We start from the raw sequence: 18,509 nt of genomic DNA, 5'->3' as shown, positions 1-18,509 counted from the left end.
ATTTGGGTTGTTTCCTCTTTTTGTTATTATGAAAAATGCTACTATGAATATTCACATACACAGTTTTGTACGAACATATGCTTTCATTTCTCCTGGGTATATACCTAGGAGTAGAATTGCTGGGCCATATAATTACTCCATGTTTAACTTTTTAAGGAATTGCCAAACTATTTTCCAAAATGGCTGCACCATTTCACATTTTCACCAGCAATGTCTGGGGGTTCCAATCTCTCCACACACTTGCCAATACTTATTAGTGTTCATCTTTTTTGTTATAGTCATTCTAATGAGTGTTAAGTGGTATCACATTATGGTTTTGATTTGCATTTCCCTAGTGATGAATGATTTTGAGCATCTTCTCATATGCTTCCTGGCCATTCACATATCTTCTTTGAATAAACATCTATTCAAATCCTTTCCCCATTTTTTAACTGAGTTATTTGTCTCTGTATTACTGAGTTATCAGAATTCTTTTTATATTCTGGATATAAGTCCCTTGTCAGATATATGACTTATAAATATTACCTCTCATTCTGTGGATTTTATTTTTACTTTATTGATTGTGTCCTCTGAAGAACAAAAGTGTAAGTTTTGATGAAATCCAATTTATCTATTTTGTCTTTTGTCACTTGTGCTTTTGGTGTCATATCTGAAGAAAACATTGTCTAACTCAATGTTATGATGACTTACTCCCATATTTTTCTTCTAAGAGTTTTAGAGCTTTCTCTCTTACAGTTAGGCCTACTTCCATTTTGAGTTCGTTTTTGTTTACAATACGAGGTAACTTCATTCTTTTGCATATAAATATCCTGTTGTTCCAGCCTCAATTCTTTCCTCATTGCATTGTTTTGGCACCTTTGTTAAAAATCAACTAATCATAAATGTAAGGGTTTATTTCTGGACTCTCAATTTTATCCCACTGACCATACAGACATATCCTTATGGCAGCGTCACACTGCCTTGATAACTGTTGATTTGCAGTTAAGTCTTGAAATTGGAAAGTGTGAGTTCTCCAACTTTGTTCTTTTTCAAAATTGTTTTGGCTAGTCTGGGTCCCTTGTATTTTTTTATGAATTTCAGGATCAGTTTGTCAATTTTTGCGGGAAAAAAAAGCCATGTGGAATTTTGATAGAGACTGTGTTGAAACTTTGTCAATTTGGGGAGTACTGCCATCTTAACAATATTAAGTTTTCTGATTCATAAACATGGGATGTGCTTCCACTTATTTAGATGTTTTTAAATTTCCTCCAATAAGGCTTTATAGTTTTCAATGTACAAGTCTTGTACTACTTTGCAAAATTTATTCCTAAGTATCTGTTATGGGTCAAATTATGTCCCCCACCAAATTCATATATTAAAGTCCTGACATCCAGTACTTCAGAATGTGACCTTGTTTGGAGATAGGGTCTTCACAAAGGTAATCAAGTAACAATGAAGACATTAAAGTGGCCTCTAATCCAATATGACTAGTGTCCTCATAAAAAGGGAAAATCTGGAGATGGACATATACACAGGGAGAATGCCATGGGAAGACGGTGGGCAGAGAGCTGTAAGCTATGGCACTCCAAAGACTGCCAGAAAACCCCCAAAGCTAGGAGACAGGGATGGGACAGATTCTCTGACAGCCCTCAGAAGGAACCAACCCAGCTGAAACCTTGATCTTGGACTTCCGGCCTCTAGAACTCTGAGACAATAACTTTCTAATGTTTAAGCCAATCAGTCTGTGGTACTTTGCTGTGGCAATTCCAGCAAACTAAGACAGCATCTTATTCTTTTTTGATGCTATTGCAAATGAAATTGTTTTCTTAATTTCATTTTGTGGAGAATGCTCCATGTGTACTTGAGAAGATGCTTTTGTTCAGTGGAGTGCTCTATAGATGTTTGTGAGTTCTAGTTGGTTTACAGTGTTGTTCAATTCTTTTACTTCCTTGTTGATAAACTGTCTAGTTGTTGTATCTATTCTAAAAAGATAAGTCTTAAAATCTCCAACTATTACTACTGAATTGTTTATTTCTCCCTTCAAGTTTATCTGTTTTTCCTTCATGTATTTTAGTGTTCTGTTTTTAGGTGCATATATGTTTATAATTGTATGTCTTCCTGATGAATTAACCTTTTTATCATTACAAAATGTCCTTCTTTGTCTCCAGTAGCACCTTTCGTCTTAAAGTCTATTGCATCTGATACTCATCTAGTCATTTCAGTTCTCTTTTGGCTATTGTTTGCATCAGATATCTTTTCCCATCTTTTTACTTTCAACTTATTTGTGTCTTTGGCTAAAGTGTGTCTCTTGTAGGTAGAATATAGTTGAATCACTTTTTTTAACCATTCTGTCAATCTCTACCTTTTGATTGGAATATTCAATCCATTTACATTTAATATAATTACTGATAATGTCTGCTATGTTGCTATTTGTTCTTTATATGTCATATCTTTTTTTATTCCTCTATTCCTCCATTACTGCCTTCTTTTACATCAAATGTTCACTAGGTATCATTTTAATTTCCTTGTTGTTTATTTTACTGTACTTTTTTGAGTTACTTTCTTATTAGCTCCCCTGGGTATTAGAATTAGCAACTTAAATTAAAACAATCTAGTTCAGTTAAATATTAACCTAACTTCAATAGTATGGAGAAATTATGCTCTAATATAGCTCTGTTCCCTCTTCCTCCTTTGTGCTTATTATAGTCATACAAATTATATCTTTATATATTATGAGACCATCAACACATTTTATAATTATTACTTTATGCAGTTGTTTTAAAAATCAGGTATAAGAAAAGAAGAACAAAAAAAATGCCTCTGTTCTCTCTTATGTTTACCCACGCAGTTATCTTTAGGAGTACTCTTTATTTCTTCATGTAGATTTGTGTTACTGTCTAATGTCCTTTCATTTCAGCCTCAAGAACTGTCTTTAGTATTTACTGTAGAGCAGGTTTGCTACTAGCATTAAATTCTCTCAGTTTTTATTTATCTAAGAATATCCTAATTTCTCCTTTATTTTCAAAGGAGAGTTTTGCCAGATACAGAATTTGTGGTTGACAGTCTTTTCCTTTCACTATTTGAATGCCATCCCACTGCTTCCGGCCTTCATCATTTCTGATGAGAAGTTAGCTGCTGGACATATTGAACATTCCTTTTCTGCCATGAGTCTCCTTCCTCTTTGCGCTTTCATGAATCTCACTTTGTCTTTAGTTCTTGAGAGTTTGACTATGATGTGTCTAGGTATGTTTCTTGAGTTCCTGTTAGGAGTTCAGTGAGTTCTTGGATGTGTAGATTAATGTTATTCATCTAATTTAGGAGGTTTCAGCCATTATTTCTTCAAATAATCTTTCTGCCATCTCTCTTCCTCCTCTCCTTCTAAGGATCCCATTATGCATGTGTTGGTACTCTTGATGGTGCATCACAGGTTGTTTCCTTCATTCTGTTTTCTTTTTGTTCCTCAGCTTAGATTATCTCAATTGACCTATCTTCCAACTTGCTGATTATTTCTTTATTAGTACAAATCTGTTGTAGAGCTGCTCTAGTGAGTTTTTTTTTTTTACTTAAAGAGTTGTACTTCCTGACTCCAGATTTTTCATTTGGTTCTTTTCTATAATTTCTGTCTCTTTGCTATTATTCTCCATTTGGTGATACATTGTCATCCTAATTCCCTTTAATTCTTTGGACATAGTTTCCTTTACTTATTTGAAAATATTTATAATAGCTGATTTAAAGTCTCTGTCTAGTAAGTTCAGCATCTGGGCCCCTCATGAAGTTTCTATTGACTATTTTTTCCTATTATGTATATATTTTCCAGTTTCTTTGTGTGTCATGTAATTTTTCTTGAAACTGGATTTTAGATTATATAATGTGGCAACTCTAGAAATCAGATTCACCCCTCCCCCAGCATCTGTAGTTGGTGATTTTTGTTTTTGTTGCTATTTGCTTGTTTGGTGATTCTTTGGATTAACTCGGTGAAGTCCCTATTACTCTATTGTAATATATGATCACTAAAGCCTCTTTTTGGTTAACTTAATGGTCAGCTAATGAATGGTCAGAGATTTGCTTAATTGCTTTGAACCAGTAACTCTTTCTCTCTTGTTGAGGGGCTGTGTGAGGTTGGGGGCTTGCCTGCAATGCTCAGGCAGGTTATAAGTCTGCATTAGCTTTCACTTTTTGCTTGCGCAGAGCCTCAAGGTCAATCAAAGGTGAAAGACCGTGGCCCTCTCAGGTATTTCCTGGGCGTGCACACCACCCTGCCTACCTGTACATGCATTGGCCTTCTACATCCCCAGGAATATGTCACGGCTTTTCAAAGCCCCTCACGGGCATCCCGTTCACTAGATCATCTTTTTTAAGCCTTTTTTTGGGACAGGTTCTTGCTTGCCCCAATTGGTACTGCTACCTTAGGCAGCTATGATATTAAAAAGAAACTGCCACTGATTGTTTTGACTAACAGCCTGGGATAAAGCTTTACTTATGAGTTAGGTCAAATAAAAACAATGTCCTGAGAATGGGGTTTTCCAAGCAGGACAAGATAAATAAATAGTGACAATGCTTTTGGTATGGAACTTTTTGAAGTGCTCCAAACCTGATCTGCCCCCACTAATGCCTGCAAGGCTGTGGTCTTCACAGCTACTGCTGTGAGATAATCAGTTTTCAAGGCTACCCTGGAGCTGGGGAGGAATGGACGAAAGTAAGTCACATTACTATCCCCCAAATCTTGCTGTTCTTACTGAGGTTTAGCCAGTTTTCTTGAACAAATGCTCCTCAGATTGTTGTAAGTTTTTGGTTAATGTACAGAGTTCTGAAAAAGTTGATTTTGACGTTTTTTTCCTCTGTGTTTTCAGTACTTTTATGGAGGGATAGATTTATAAAGATATTTTCTCTGCCATTCCGAAGTCCTACTGATGAGGATTAAGCCGGCCCCAGGGAGAAAAGCCCAAGGCGTCCTGCCCTACATACTGATTTATATCATCCTCCAGGAAGCATCGGACGTCCTGTCCTGATCTGATCTGATTCTTAGCCAATGTTGTAGGACCACCTAATAACCATAACCAGACCCACCTGCACTGCTACCATTTTAATAACTCTGTTACATGATCTTTCCTTTGTCTTGTAAAGAAATAACTCACATACCTATGCCTTATAAATTTTTCCCTGCCCTCAACCCACTCCAGCTCTTCACTGCCCATGGGTCCTGTCCCCATGCTATTCTCTGAATAAAGGAGCACTACCACCAGACTTTGAGAGTCTAAGAAATCTTTCTTTCTACTCCTTGGCTTGCCCAGCCTGCATCACTACCCTTATATTATATAAGCAATTAAATGGTTGAAGTTTCAACAGGAACTCTGAACATTCTAAATATCCTTCCCTATTACGCAGCAGCAATTTCTAGAAAAGAATGACCTTATCCCTTGCTCCTGAAATAGCAGGGAGAGGGGATCTTTCTCTTCTCTAGGCCTCCTTGTCCCAGTGCAGTGGCAGTAAGAGAGAATTTTCCCCACATTCAGGGAAGGCCAAGAAGGATGCTAATTGTGCCAACTGCTTATATGTAAGAAATGCTAAATAGTAAGATTTTTATATCCCTGAGTCTTCTGACGCATCTATGAAACAACTAGAGAAAAGAAAGTTTATAGGAACTCATACAACAAACCTAATTTCTGAGCACCTATCATGTATTAGATACTGTGCTAGTCCTGGAAAAAGATGGGCATGGGCCCTGCTGTCTTAGAGCATATGATCTCATGGGGCTACAGAGAACTGAAGAGCCATTAAATACTGTGTGTTAAGTGCTTAAAAAGGATGTACAAGGTAATTTGGGTGCCAGCAAGGATGAAATCCCTACCTTATCCTCCAAAAAGAAGTGACAATTATCTAACCTCTAAAGGATAAATAGGGATTGGCTGTGAAGGGGATAGGAAAGGTGGAAAAAGGGAAGGGGTAAAGGAGAGGACACTACCATATGAAAAGGTCTAGTGGGAGGAGGAATTGTAGGTGAACTGAAGACAGTAAAGGACAATGGCAAGACATAAGGACAGAATAATAAACCTGGTATTTTGGGTTAAAAATCATTGACAAGTCTATAAAGTTGGAAAGGAGTATTAACCATGAGATTACAGCATAAATCAATTTTCACATTGAATATTAATGTCTCTATGCAGCTGGAGACAGAACAGAAACAGTGAGAATTATATTTTGGGAGCACAGCTTTGGTAGAAACTTTAATTGCAGTTGAACCAGAGTGGAAAATTAGAAAATGAATGATAAGAAAGGGACAACTGAAAGCAGAGAACAACATTTGGGTGTGAGTGCACGTCCAGTCAGGAGGGCACTGAACACAGTAGGTCGCCTCCAAACATTCACTGTGCCTCTTCCCCCTTCCTAAGAGACCCCTGATTATGTTTGGGTGTTCACCCTTTTCTAGATAATCCATTCAATTTAGAGGAATCTGACCCTTTTCTGGCTCCAGGTGTTAATCTGGTGTTTTGAGGAAAATCTCATAGCCTCTTGCCAGAAATTCATCCTGAGTGGAAATGTGACTTAAACTGGCTAGTCAGCCTGAAGGGAGATTTCTGGTCCCTGCTTGATGGAGAGGCACAGGCTTTCTCCTGCTGGACTCAGGAGGAGTCTCAGACTCCCCTGTAACTGTGACTGCCTATGAGACATGACTATGACCAATAGGACAGGGGTCTGCTAGGAGGTTTCTAGAAGGCCATTTAGGGCTGATGTGGTGGCTCAACGATGTTGTGAAGCCCTGAAACACTTTCCAACCCTCCATTCCAGTTGCTGCTGGCAGCCACTGTGCAGTAAGCCAGCACAAGGACAAAGGTGAGCAAGGAGGAAGTGCAGAGCCAAGAACGTCTTCCCCCTGATTCTGTTAGCCCTGAAGCCTGCCCTCCTGTAGCTTCCTCTACATGAGTCGATGATCACATTCCTTATTGCTTAAGCCAGGCTCCAGTTGTATTTCTGTCACTTGAACTTGAAAGCATCCTAAAAGTAGGGATGCTAAAAGTAGAAAAATAAATTCACAAAGAGATCAAGAAAAAAAGATTAGGTGGTAGAGGAAAATCAGGAGAGCTCAGCATGATACCAGCTGAGAAGGATGGAATTTTACAAAGCAAAGAATCACTGACGGTACAAAATTTATCAGAGTAGATTTATCAAGCAAGATGTTTTTCCTGTACTGCTTCTGCTTTGGAATAGAGCCTCTTTAAATCAATCTGCATTCATTGTCACCACACTAAGGTTTTCTGATCTATGAAATATTCAAAGGCTAACTGATGACTTTACAAGTGGATTATGGTGATTAGAAAGGGTGCTTTTGCAATGAAATATAGGATAAACATGGTCAAGTAAGACTTATTTAATGTAAATACATTGAAACTTTTCTTTTCCCCCAGTAGGCCAAATTAATCAGTGAGGTCTTATAAGTCTTATAGACACGTTTTATCCAAGACGTTCTTTAATAAAAAAATTTGAAAAATTAACACATATACCTAAAGGTAGAGAGAAGAGTATTAAGAAACCTTCATATATCCATTGCCTAGATTCCAAAATGACCAATTTTGTTACTCTTGCTTTTCCCTTCTTGCCTAATGAGTGAAGGTAGCTATATTGCCTGGTGGTAAAAAGAGCCCACTGGATCTGCACTGTGTGACCTTCCCCCATCTGATGGGAGTGGACAGAGGGGGAGGTATTTGCTAGACTAGTATTGCCGCCTGCAATGTAGAGCAGCACAGTGGCTAAAGCTGAAGTCCTTTCCCAAGGTGGAAAAGTTAGGGTACAAATGAAGAAAAGGAGGAACAGTAGCTGAGGGTAAGGGAATGAATAAATAATGCAATGAGGGAAATCCAATATTACAGCAACACCTCAAAAGAGGCTCAGCGCAAGAGACGATATTGTCTAACTCAACAATACCAGCTGTCTGAAAGGGTGAAGCCATATGTTGCTAAGATCACTCCCACTTTTGGAACCTGACAAGATCTAATGGAGGCCTGCCAACCTCACTGGCCTCACCCTGGGAGACATTTTCATATGATAAGATGATAGACGGGACTAATTATTAATGACTGAATGTGACTCCAGTAACGTGGCAGGGTCTGTTAACTGTTATGATCCTTTTGTTTTAAGGGATCTGTGGTTAAAAACCAGGAGGTGGCCTGTGGTAACATAAGAAATATATTTGGTCTTTGTCAGTGGTTCCAGCACAAACTTCCTAAAATCCATGAAATTTCCTGAATAACGGGAGTGCCTTTTGTCATTCATAAGGAGCCCTTTTTGAGCACACCTGAATTTATGCTAATGAGGTGACTTAGCATGGGGCCCCTGGATAACACCAGGATGGGGCTGGTCACCAGAAAGACCAAGTGACCAGAGGGTTGGAACTTTTAGCCCCACCCACCGACCACTTGGAAACGGAAGTGAGTGCTACAGGTTAACCTCTATAAAAACTGTTGACAAGAAGATTTAATGAGCTTCTGGGTTGGTGAATGTGCCCACATGCCAGAAGGGTGGTGCACCCGAGTTCCATGAGGACAGAAGCTCCAGTGCTGGGGATCCTTCCGGAACTCGCCCTATGTGCCTCTTCATGTGGCTGCTCATCTGTATCCTTTGCAATATCCTTGAGAATAAACTGGTAAATGAAAGTAAATGTTCTGAGTTCTATGAGCTGCTCTAGCAAATTATTCGAACCCGAGGAAAGGGTCGTGGGAAGCTCTGATTCTGTAGTCAGCCAGTCAGAAGCACAGGTGACAATCTGGACCTGCTACTGGCATCTGAAGTTGGGGGCAGTCTTTGGGGCTGAGCCCTTAACCTATGGCATCTGAAGCTATCTCCAGGCAGTGTCAGAATTGAGTTAAATTTGTAGGACACTCAGTCAGTGTCCACTGAGAATTGCTTGGTGGTGTTAGAAAACACACATGGGAGATATAAAATCAGTTGTTTGAAAACCAGAATGTATTTCCTTACATGAGAATGTATATAAGCAGTTAGATTCTCAGGCCAGACATGTGAAGTCCAGCTAACCCAGACTGATGACATCTTTTACATTTTGAGTAGAAAAGAATATCACTGAAACTTAATCTACCTCCCGTTTTGTTCACATGTCTAAAAAGAAGGAGCTCACCAAAGCAATAGTGAATGTCTGACCAGCCTGTACCAAGATCATGAAGGAGACATTCTTATGGTTTGGATTTAATCTACTAATCTTAAAGCTTCCAAGTTTTTGTTTCTTTTTTAAGCCATTAAGTTGTTAGAATCACATAATTTCCTTATCCTACATATCTGACCCAACGTTTTCTAAAACTATATCAAATTCTTTTATAGGCTCAGGACCAGTGGTTCTCAAAGTGTGGTCCAGGGACACCTGGGGTTCCCTAGAGGGGGTCTGCATAATCAATACTATTCTCTTAATAATACAAGAATGTTACTTGCTCCTTTCATGCTCATTTTCTCACAGGCACACAGTGGAGTTTTCCAGAGGCTACATGACAAGTGATATCCCTGCTGTAATGGGTGTATGTGAAAAGTAGCAGTGAGAATGCCATCATTTATTAAGCCAGATATCAAAGAGTTTTGTAAAAATAGAAAACAATTACCATCTTCTCACTTCATTTTTTTGTTACGAAAATATAATTATTTTTAAAAAGTTATTTATATTAACATATAATGGAATTATTTTACTTTTAAAGAATTCATAAATAAATATTATATTTTCTTCAGTTTTAATTTCTAAGAGTTATATTGATAGACATAACCCCCCCCACACACACAAACTCTTCGGGGTGTCAGTAAGTTTACATAAGGGCATAATGGGGTCCTGAAGCCAACATGTTTGAGAACTGCTCTTCAAGACAAATTCCTTTCTTCACCATCTCAACAACTTTGGCCAGTGAGAATAAAAGACTCTTTTTGCAATATTTTTTGGAAATTTCACTGGAAATAAAATCTGTGTCCTCCCTGGCATTCCTTTCCATGAGAAGCATTCTCTGGTTTTGAGAAGGAAACAGATAACGATTAGGGGACAATGAAGTCTAGGTTGACACTCACCTTCACTAACTCAGTGTAGCCTGTCTCCTTTGGGGTCCACCACGGCTGGGCCTTCAGTCCGTTCACGTTGTACAGGGAGCGCTGCCAAACAGACGCAAAATGTCCCCTCTGGTGCCCAAGCTCGTACCACTTATACGCCTGAAAGAATTCAGAAAGATTGAACTCCCAATGAAACTTTTATTAATTTTAAAATTAAAGTCACTAAAAATAAGGTATTACTTAGTGACATTTAAATAAAGACCTTGCTAGACAGGTGATCAAATCTGTTACACTGTGAAAATACTGTTGACTGGGTATCTGATTATGATCTATTATTATAAATAAATGTATGTATTTTATTTTCACTCTTAGGCTGTAAGGTCTCTGAATACAAGATTCACGCTGCGCTCATGTTGGTCTCCCCCCGAGTGTCCAGCACAGAGTCTAGGACTTATTTGTTGAGTGGATAAATAATTTAAGACACTAATGTAGACTATATTTATATTTTAGGTTTCATTTCTTAAGTTCTATTTTTATGTTTCCTTTAAAAGGAAAGGATTCTGATTCTAATAATTTCTTCAAAGATATTTGCATTTACTGAAGTGGAATGCTAAAATGGAGAGCAACATCATTTCACAGGTACATTCTTTCCATGCCCACATTTAAGAAGGCTACCTCAAAGTGCCAGAGTGTAAACCCTCCATTAAATTAAGTAGACAGAAAGGAAATATTATTCTGAGCTGGCAATAAATATAGTGATAAACAATATTAGATTTTTTAAAAGGGAATTTTTGTTCCCTTTTGTTTTTCTCCTGCCATAAGGGATAACATTTGTGGCTTTAGGCTGGCTGTAACATGATACAACTTGCCTCCAAGAAGACTAGCCTTTTCAGAGACAGCTGGCTGCAGAGTCTGCTGCTCCATATGTCTCCTTCAAATGATGCCCTAACCATATGCTCTCCTAGTGGCCTGTCCCACGTGCTTCGTGCCCCGCGCACGCTCCACTGTCTTTAGAATGGGAGCCGAGTCTAGCGGTGGACTTGACAGTATGCGCCTATTATTATAACTCTGATCTAATGATTACTTAGTGATTTTGAACACACATTTTGATCAATTAAACACAGGCAGTTAATATCAAGCGGATTAAGAAGATATCCAAGAAGAAAATCTTCATAAAACTCTAGATATAACTGAAATGTAAAAAATAACTTTCAAAAGTCTTTTAAAATTCCTATGTCAAAATTTCCTTCATTAGAAAATCGAGGGTGACAGCAGCACCACCTCATACTCTCAGCAACACTTCCAGTTTCCCGCTCACTTTTACATGTGTAATCTCATTTCATCTTTCCAAGAACCCCAAATATCTCCACTCAGAAAACGCTGAAACTGAGGTTTAAAAAGGCTAAATATGTTGAACTGTAACTCAGGCTCCAGGCAACTTGGTCTACTCTCCTTTCATCTTTGTAGCATTAAAAAAAAATTTACCAAAAGTGATCTTCTTATTTATCCTTCTCAATAATATCTCAAATTAAGAACACATATGCTAATTACTGTTATATGGTTTTCTTGAAATATTTGTAAGTAGTAGCCATAACGTAGTTTCTTTAAAAACCAGAAACTTCAAATGGCTAATAATTGTCTGATTTTAAACACATAGCATTCTACCTTTGAAATTAATTTGACTTTTAGGTATTTTTGTCCAATTTACATTTAGGATTTTATTTCCTATACTTTTCAGTACTAAAGTGAACAACAATATTAATTACAACAGATGATTTTTTGAAACTCTTGCAGTCCATTAATTTTCGAATCATCAGCAATTCATTTTAAGGACTAGGCATATTGTTAGAATAGTGAGGAAAAAAATTATTACTATAAGAAAATCAAAACAGCAAACCTCATAGCTCTAGTTCAGGACTTAGAAGTCTTAGATTTTAGTCCTGGCCTTAACGCTCACCACGCTGGATGCCTGGGCAAGTGACTTTGCTTACAATGGTGTGTTCAAATAATCTATAAGATTTTTTCTGACACTCAAAGTTAGTATTAGTCTATCAAACAGGACCCTTGATTTTATACTCCTCTGCCATTTGACTTTTAGGGAAACAAAACTGTGACAATGATATATCAGGAATTTTAAAAAAATCATCTTCAATGATATCTTCAATTATATAGAGGACGCAACGAATTCAGCCAGATTGCCTTTTTTAATTTTACATCTAAACTACCTGACAATAAAAATTGCTAGAAAAATCAATGATCAAGTTAGAATCATCCAAAAATTTCCTCTTTACTCTTACCTTTGTATATTTCTAATCAGGAATACTAAAATAGACAGAAAGGACACCTGGGGCACCTTCTTAAATATATTTTATATCAATGTCTACTATATTTCACATTATTGCCAGGATAGTTCACACACACTTACATTCATTACACAGAAATAGTGTGCCAAAAGATTCCAACTCAGAAAGCCAGGCCCCAGCCTGGGAACACGCCCACCACACACGGCCCCAGCTGGAGTCTGTTCCGGCTGGAATGCAGCACACAGTGGTGCATGGGAGACGCGCTTGTGAGAAGGGTTGGCTGCAAATGACCTGCGGAGGATCGTGAATGCCACTGCTTGGAAATGGCCTTTATTTTATTCTGCACTGAGGGGTTTTTGAGCATAGGATGGCCTGGAAGAAAGTAAGACTAAAGCAAGAAGCAACAATAAGGTTCTTACAGCCATTGCTGAAGTGGAAGATAACAAATGACAACACTGACCAAGCAAGAGGGAAGATGAGATGGATACCAAAGACAGGAGGAAGCTGACGTCCCAGAATGTGGCCTGACTAGACTGGAGTGAGGAGTGGGGCCTGCTGAAGGACAGGCAAGAGCCAAAGCTGATTCAAGTCCTCATCTTGGAAAGTTGGCAACACCATCAAATGAGAGACAGAAGCCAGGAAGAAAAATGGTTTAGAGGAAGACATATGAGTTGTCTCTGTGACATCATGTGGTGACACTAAGCAGGCAGTAGACATATGAATCTGATCTTTGAGTAGGAGACGTAAGCTAGAATGTGGATTTGCGAGTTACAGAAATACTGGGACCAGCTGAGGCTGAATTGCTGCAGGACTACGCTGGTTTGTCTTCCTTTCTCTTCCTGTCCATACAAAACAAACCTGTTGGAAAAATCTTCCTCAAAAACAATTTTCCCATCAGCTTCAGTGCCTGGAGCAGAGCTTCATGCATAAGAACATGAAGGATGCTTGCTTCCCAATATGCAAACTGAGAGCATGAGAGTCATCAAATCACACATTGAACACCTAACATTGGGAATATACTAACATGGGGTTTCGACAAGCTTGTTTTTGTACTCCTATAACGATGAATCCTTGTGAAATTTTAAAATTCAAGAACTGCACTGTTCTTTGTATATTAAAGGTAATTAAGCTGATAGTACAGTCCCACAGGTTCAAATCCCAAGTTCTTAACAAATGTTTAATAGTGCATTCTTTGCCCTTGAAGTAAGGGCTGTTTTCATCTAAGATGTGAGAATAAATCAGACTGCTTTTATCTCTCTTCGCCCCAGACCCTGAGATGTTCAAAGATAAATTAATTAGTGACAATTACATTTATAGCAATCAGATATGAACATTTATCCAGTGTTAGATACTGTAGCAAAATCTTTCTTATCCCTCTCATTCAAAAGAGATACCGACATTTACATCTAAAAGAATGAAGGAACACAAAAGAGATCCTGATCAGCACTTTTTTCTCCCTTCTTTCTCTTCACCCCTCATATTTCATTCTATTTCAGTTGACTTACTGGTAGGTTAGAGGGGGAAAGGTAGGGACATAGAGAAACATACAAAGAAAACAGTGTCGATCATCCAAATCTCTATTACTCCAAATTGGCTTATGTCTTTAGCTGGCAATTACCCCGTCACAAAACCCCTTGCTCCGATGAATCCTCAATTGTCCAAATGGTCCCATGTTCTTATTAATTTTAGAAACCTGAAGCTGTGTTATCCTTAGAGGTCACTTTATTACATTTACGGAAGGCAGTGCTTACAAAGATTCAATGTCTCACTTCATCCTTTTATCCCTGACTCCAAGGAGAGCCCAGCACAGAGCCCTGAGATGTGTAGGACAGGAAAGGCAGGCTTCGCTGCCCAGCAACGTCATGTAAATCATGGTGGATTAGGAGGGTTGGGGAATTTACGGTATATGATGTCATGATTAATGATCTAATGTTACGTTTAAAGAAGCTGACATTGTACTCAGAAAAAAGTAATAATCACAAAGAAAACATGTATCTTATTTTAGCTACTACATTTTCTGTGCCAGTACCTGTCATTACTATAGCTACACGTGTTTATCTTAAACTTGGTATTAAATATTTCAGAAGGTAATTTATGCAATTAGCCATTGGATTCAGTGTGCTTAGGAACCAGGTGAATAAAGACTTCATTCTAAATATAACTACTTTTTAAATTCCAAAATAAAATAAAAATAACTCTAGGCAAACTGTTAAAAAAAATATTTAAACAATTTCAGAGATGTCTTTTCATTTCATAATTTTAAAAATATTTTTCCAAGGCAATGTTTCTCTCTCTCTCTGTACACAGAGACATGCGTACATACATCCACACACACAGACACATACATACATATATATACACAGACTAATTTAGAGACAGTTCCTATGAATATTCAGGTACTTTCTTGAAAGAAGCCATAAAAGTCAAATCCTAAAAATTCTTTATAGGATTAAGTAGGAGTTGTTGGATTGTTTCAAAAAACAATTTAAGCAGCTAAACAGTTTCAGTTCCCACCTTCAAAAGTTTATGCTCAAAAAAATTTTTCAAATGTAAATTTCTCCTAGAATTAAATCCCCCCCATTTTATCCTCTGTTAAAGAGCACAAAAGTCCACAAACTCATTACCTCTTTGTTCCCAACCCTCTGCATGGCATCCCCCAGGTGGAAATAAAATCGCCCATCATCAGTGCCAGGATCCCCAGATTCTATTCCTTCCTGTAGAAAAGACAGTGTTAGCATTTATGAAAGAATTAAATAGCAGATTTAGTTCATGGGTTTATTTAATCTTTATATACCATACGAAAATCCAAGAACCAGAAAAATTAATCTCAATATTAAAGTTCGACAATTAGGTTACTGGTCAACATTTACAATGCAAAACCAAAAGGAGGTGAAGAAGCTAAATTTAACAATATATTCATCATTAATTAACATTAATTAACAGCCCATAAAATTGGTGGGATGCTTTGTGAATTGTATCTGCAGGAGCAATCATATTTCAATATCCCAAAGAATTTCTTTGTCTGCGTCTCTATCATATTCCTTTTGCTCTCCAAATCTGACCATATGTCATCAAGAGGCGTTTTTATCCCTGAACCACAATGTTCAGTTGCTCACAGATGTTTGAAGTGATAGAGACCCAACTGCAAGAAATATTTTTTCCCACTCAAAACAAGTGTCCCCAACATTTTAATAAAATCTTTTACAAAATGTACAATAGGATTAAAGCCAAACGGAATCTTTCAAAATGTAACTGGTATTTAAAAAATCCTACTCTAAAACACTTAGCTGATTTCTACCCCATCTTCCACATAAAGACTGAAATGGAGATTTATGTAAAAAAAAAAATAGAGAAAATATGAAAGAGAATGAGTTTAGAAAAGTAAAAGGACAAAGGTAAAAAATATTTAAACGTCAAGGAATTCTTTCTAAAAATCTGAATCCTTGAGGCCTCTTCATAAGAAGCCCATTACCGTTTACTGGGAAGCAATATTATTTGCATAATGTTGGGAAGTATGAAAGGTGAGGAACAGGAGAAGCATGGCTCAAGGAGGACAGGTTCCATCAGGCCTCCTTAGGGATACTCTTTGGCCCTCATAATGTCAAAGGAATCTAAGGCGAATACTTTAAATCAGAGGAACCCACATGCCCTCAGCGTCCTGGCGGGGAATGTAAAGGACAACAGAGGCCCACTGACAGCCAAGACAGAAGGGGGTGCACGCCCACCTCACGGGGACACCCCTGCTGGTCTTCTGTGCTGGGATGTGGGCCAGATATGACCTTTCGCGTGAAACAGGAAATCTGTATGATGACCTAAAATGTTCATATCCTCAACTAAGGCAAGCAATTAAAATTGCTTTTAATAGAATTATCTTGGCTAAATAAAACATGCAAGCTATTTGTAATCAGTGGGTTGCTATTTGGGATCTCTGATTTAAGTCATGTGAAAGAAAGAGATCATAAAAGCATAATATACTGCTACTTAAAAAAAATGTTCACAGGTATTCAATCAGCTACTCATCTAATAAGGTAGCTGCTAGCTAATGTTACTATTTAAATTAAAATCAACTAAAATGAAAAATTCAGCTCCTCACTCACACTAGCCACATTTCAGGTACTCAATAGCCACAGGTGGCTAGTGGCTACCACACTGGAGAGTACAAATAAAGAACATTTCCACTGTTGCAGAAGGTTCTGTCGGACAGCCCTGACCAAGACCAAAAGTGATGCTGGTGAACTGACAATGATTCAACTAGATACGTGAGAAAAAAAGGGCAGCATACTTTAATCTGAATATTTTGAGCTATCAGGCTTTTGGGGGTTTCACTTATTCAGTCTGCAATTTTCACCTCACTTTGTAGAGGGTGCCATGAGCCCTGTTCAAACGAGTCTCAGCATATAATTAAATTGTAGAAGGAACATTTAATGCATTGCCATATTTTAAAATACCATATCAATAATTTTTCTCTACTTCTGACATTTAAATAAAGGCCAGTAACAACTGCGGTTTTAGGAATTTCTTCATATAGTCTTTTCCAAATAGTATCTACTCACAAAGTCGGTATTTCTATATCTGACACTGTCAATTATGGATACGGTCCACACTGCTGAGAATGTCATGGTCAGAGGGTGTACATTTTGGTGATGAAAAGATTCAGCAGTTCATGCCAATCAATCTACAGTGTACCATCAAGGGTGTCCAACTGACTCAAAGGAATGGGAAGAAGGAAAAAGGATGAGCAGGGACAGTTACCTTTAAATAGGGAATGCTCTCAGCGATCCTGTTCTGTGCCTTCAGGATAAAGCCGTAATGTACTTTAGCAAAGCCATCATTAGGGGTCACATTCAGAACCTAAACTCAAAGGAAACAAAAAGCTATTGTGATGGACTACAAATTCCATAAATGACTGTCACAGCAAATGTTAATTAGCCCCGCTGTCCTTGGACTGGATTACGACGTCACAGCTTACAACACTATGGTGTTTTATTTCACTGCAATAGATTAGGCTTAAAATAATGGCCCCATTTTCCCTCAACTCGAAATGTTCTCACATCTACACATTAGCTCCTCAAGAATGAAGAACTAAATGTAAAGGCAATGACTGCTAAAGCATTGCTTGAACACTGCAAATCAGCTAAATATCTGTCAATTGATAGGACTTCACCATTTTTTTAGTGATCAGGAAAAAACTGCTTTATATTTGCTACACTTGAAGTCAACTCTGAATGCTTATAATACATTTCTTTATATACGTACTTTATACGTTGCCTTAATTAAGAGAAAATTTAGGGCCAGCTCTGATGGCCACGCAGTGAAGGTTTGGTGTACTGTGCTTTGGCGGTCCGGGTTCAGTTCCCGGGCATGAAAGCACACCACTCGTCTGTCAGTAGCCATGCTGTGGTGGTGGCTCACATAGAAGGACTTACAACCAGAATATACAACTGTGCACTGGGGCTTTGGGGAGAAGACAAAAGAGAGCGGAAGACTGGCAACAGATGTGAGCTCAGAGCAAATCTTTCCCAGCCAAAAAAACCTTAGATTTGCATTTGTAATACATCACGAGCCATTCATTCAACATAAATTTCCCAAATGCCCAGACCATTTTAAGGACTGAGGATAAAGTGGTGAGCAAGTCCAATAATCTGTGATAAAACCCAGGTAAATATTTAATATAAACCAATCATTGTTTACTATCATATGGATTTATTTTGATTAAAGATAAATTATGCAAAAAGCCTATAAATTAAATACAGCACTGAGAAATCCAAACAACAACATTCAACTTGTGAAGCTGCTTAAACTCGTTTACGGAACAAAAGTGAAAGATGAAGGTTAGCATTGGGTGCATGTAGAGAAAAGATGAATATCCTGTAACTGCTCTTCATCCCTGAGCCTGAGTAGGGAGCGAGTCAGAGCCACCATGGGTTCCTTACACAGAAGGATTAAGTGCGCCAGGAGGGGGCCCCCATGCCCTCTGTGAGCTCACAGCACACAGTGCCAGTACTTGAGTGTTTTCCGTCTTGTAGTTGCTCTTGCACCTCATCCATTAGCGAATCCAGCCAACACCACCTTCAAAATACATTCAGAATCGTACCCCTTGTGACTTCCCTCACCGCTGCCACCCTGGTCCCTGTCTGTCATCTCTCCCCCAGCTTCTTATAGGAGCCTTCTGACTACTGACCCTCTGCCTTCCAGCCC

General features: G+C 38.3%; 1 protein-coding gene across 13 annotated transcripts in view; it reads right to left on the bottom strand.

Moving 5' to 3' along the window:
• The window catches only part of ASPH (aspartate beta-hydroxylase), a 208,930-nt gene that overhangs the window by 33,634 nt on the left and 156,787 nt on the right, over positions 1-18,509 (bottom strand). For all 13 annotated transcript variants that reach the window (XM_070221499.1, XM_023648544.2, XM_070221503.1 and 10 more), the window contains 3 exons: positions 17,064-17,162; positions 14,936-15,025; positions 10,030-10,167 (listed from right to left, as the gene is read on the bottom strand). In XM_070221499.1, coding sequence (XP_070077600.1) covers positions 10,030-10,167; positions 14,936-15,025; positions 17,064-17,162 — 327 coding nt within the window. The remainder of the gene's footprint in view (positions 1-10,029; positions 10,168-14,935; positions 15,026-17,063; positions 17,163-18,509) is intronic.

The sequence above is a fragment of the Equus caballus genome, chromosome 9, assembly GCF_041296265.1.
Source record: "Equus caballus isolate H_3958 breed thoroughbred chromosome 9, TB-T2T, whole genome shotgun sequence".
NCBI lineage: Eukaryota > Metazoa > Chordata > Mammalia > Perissodactyla > Equidae > Equus > Equus caballus.
The sequence above is the reverse complement of the archived record's forward strand: the minus strand, read 5'-3'. Positions and strand labels throughout refer to the sequence as shown.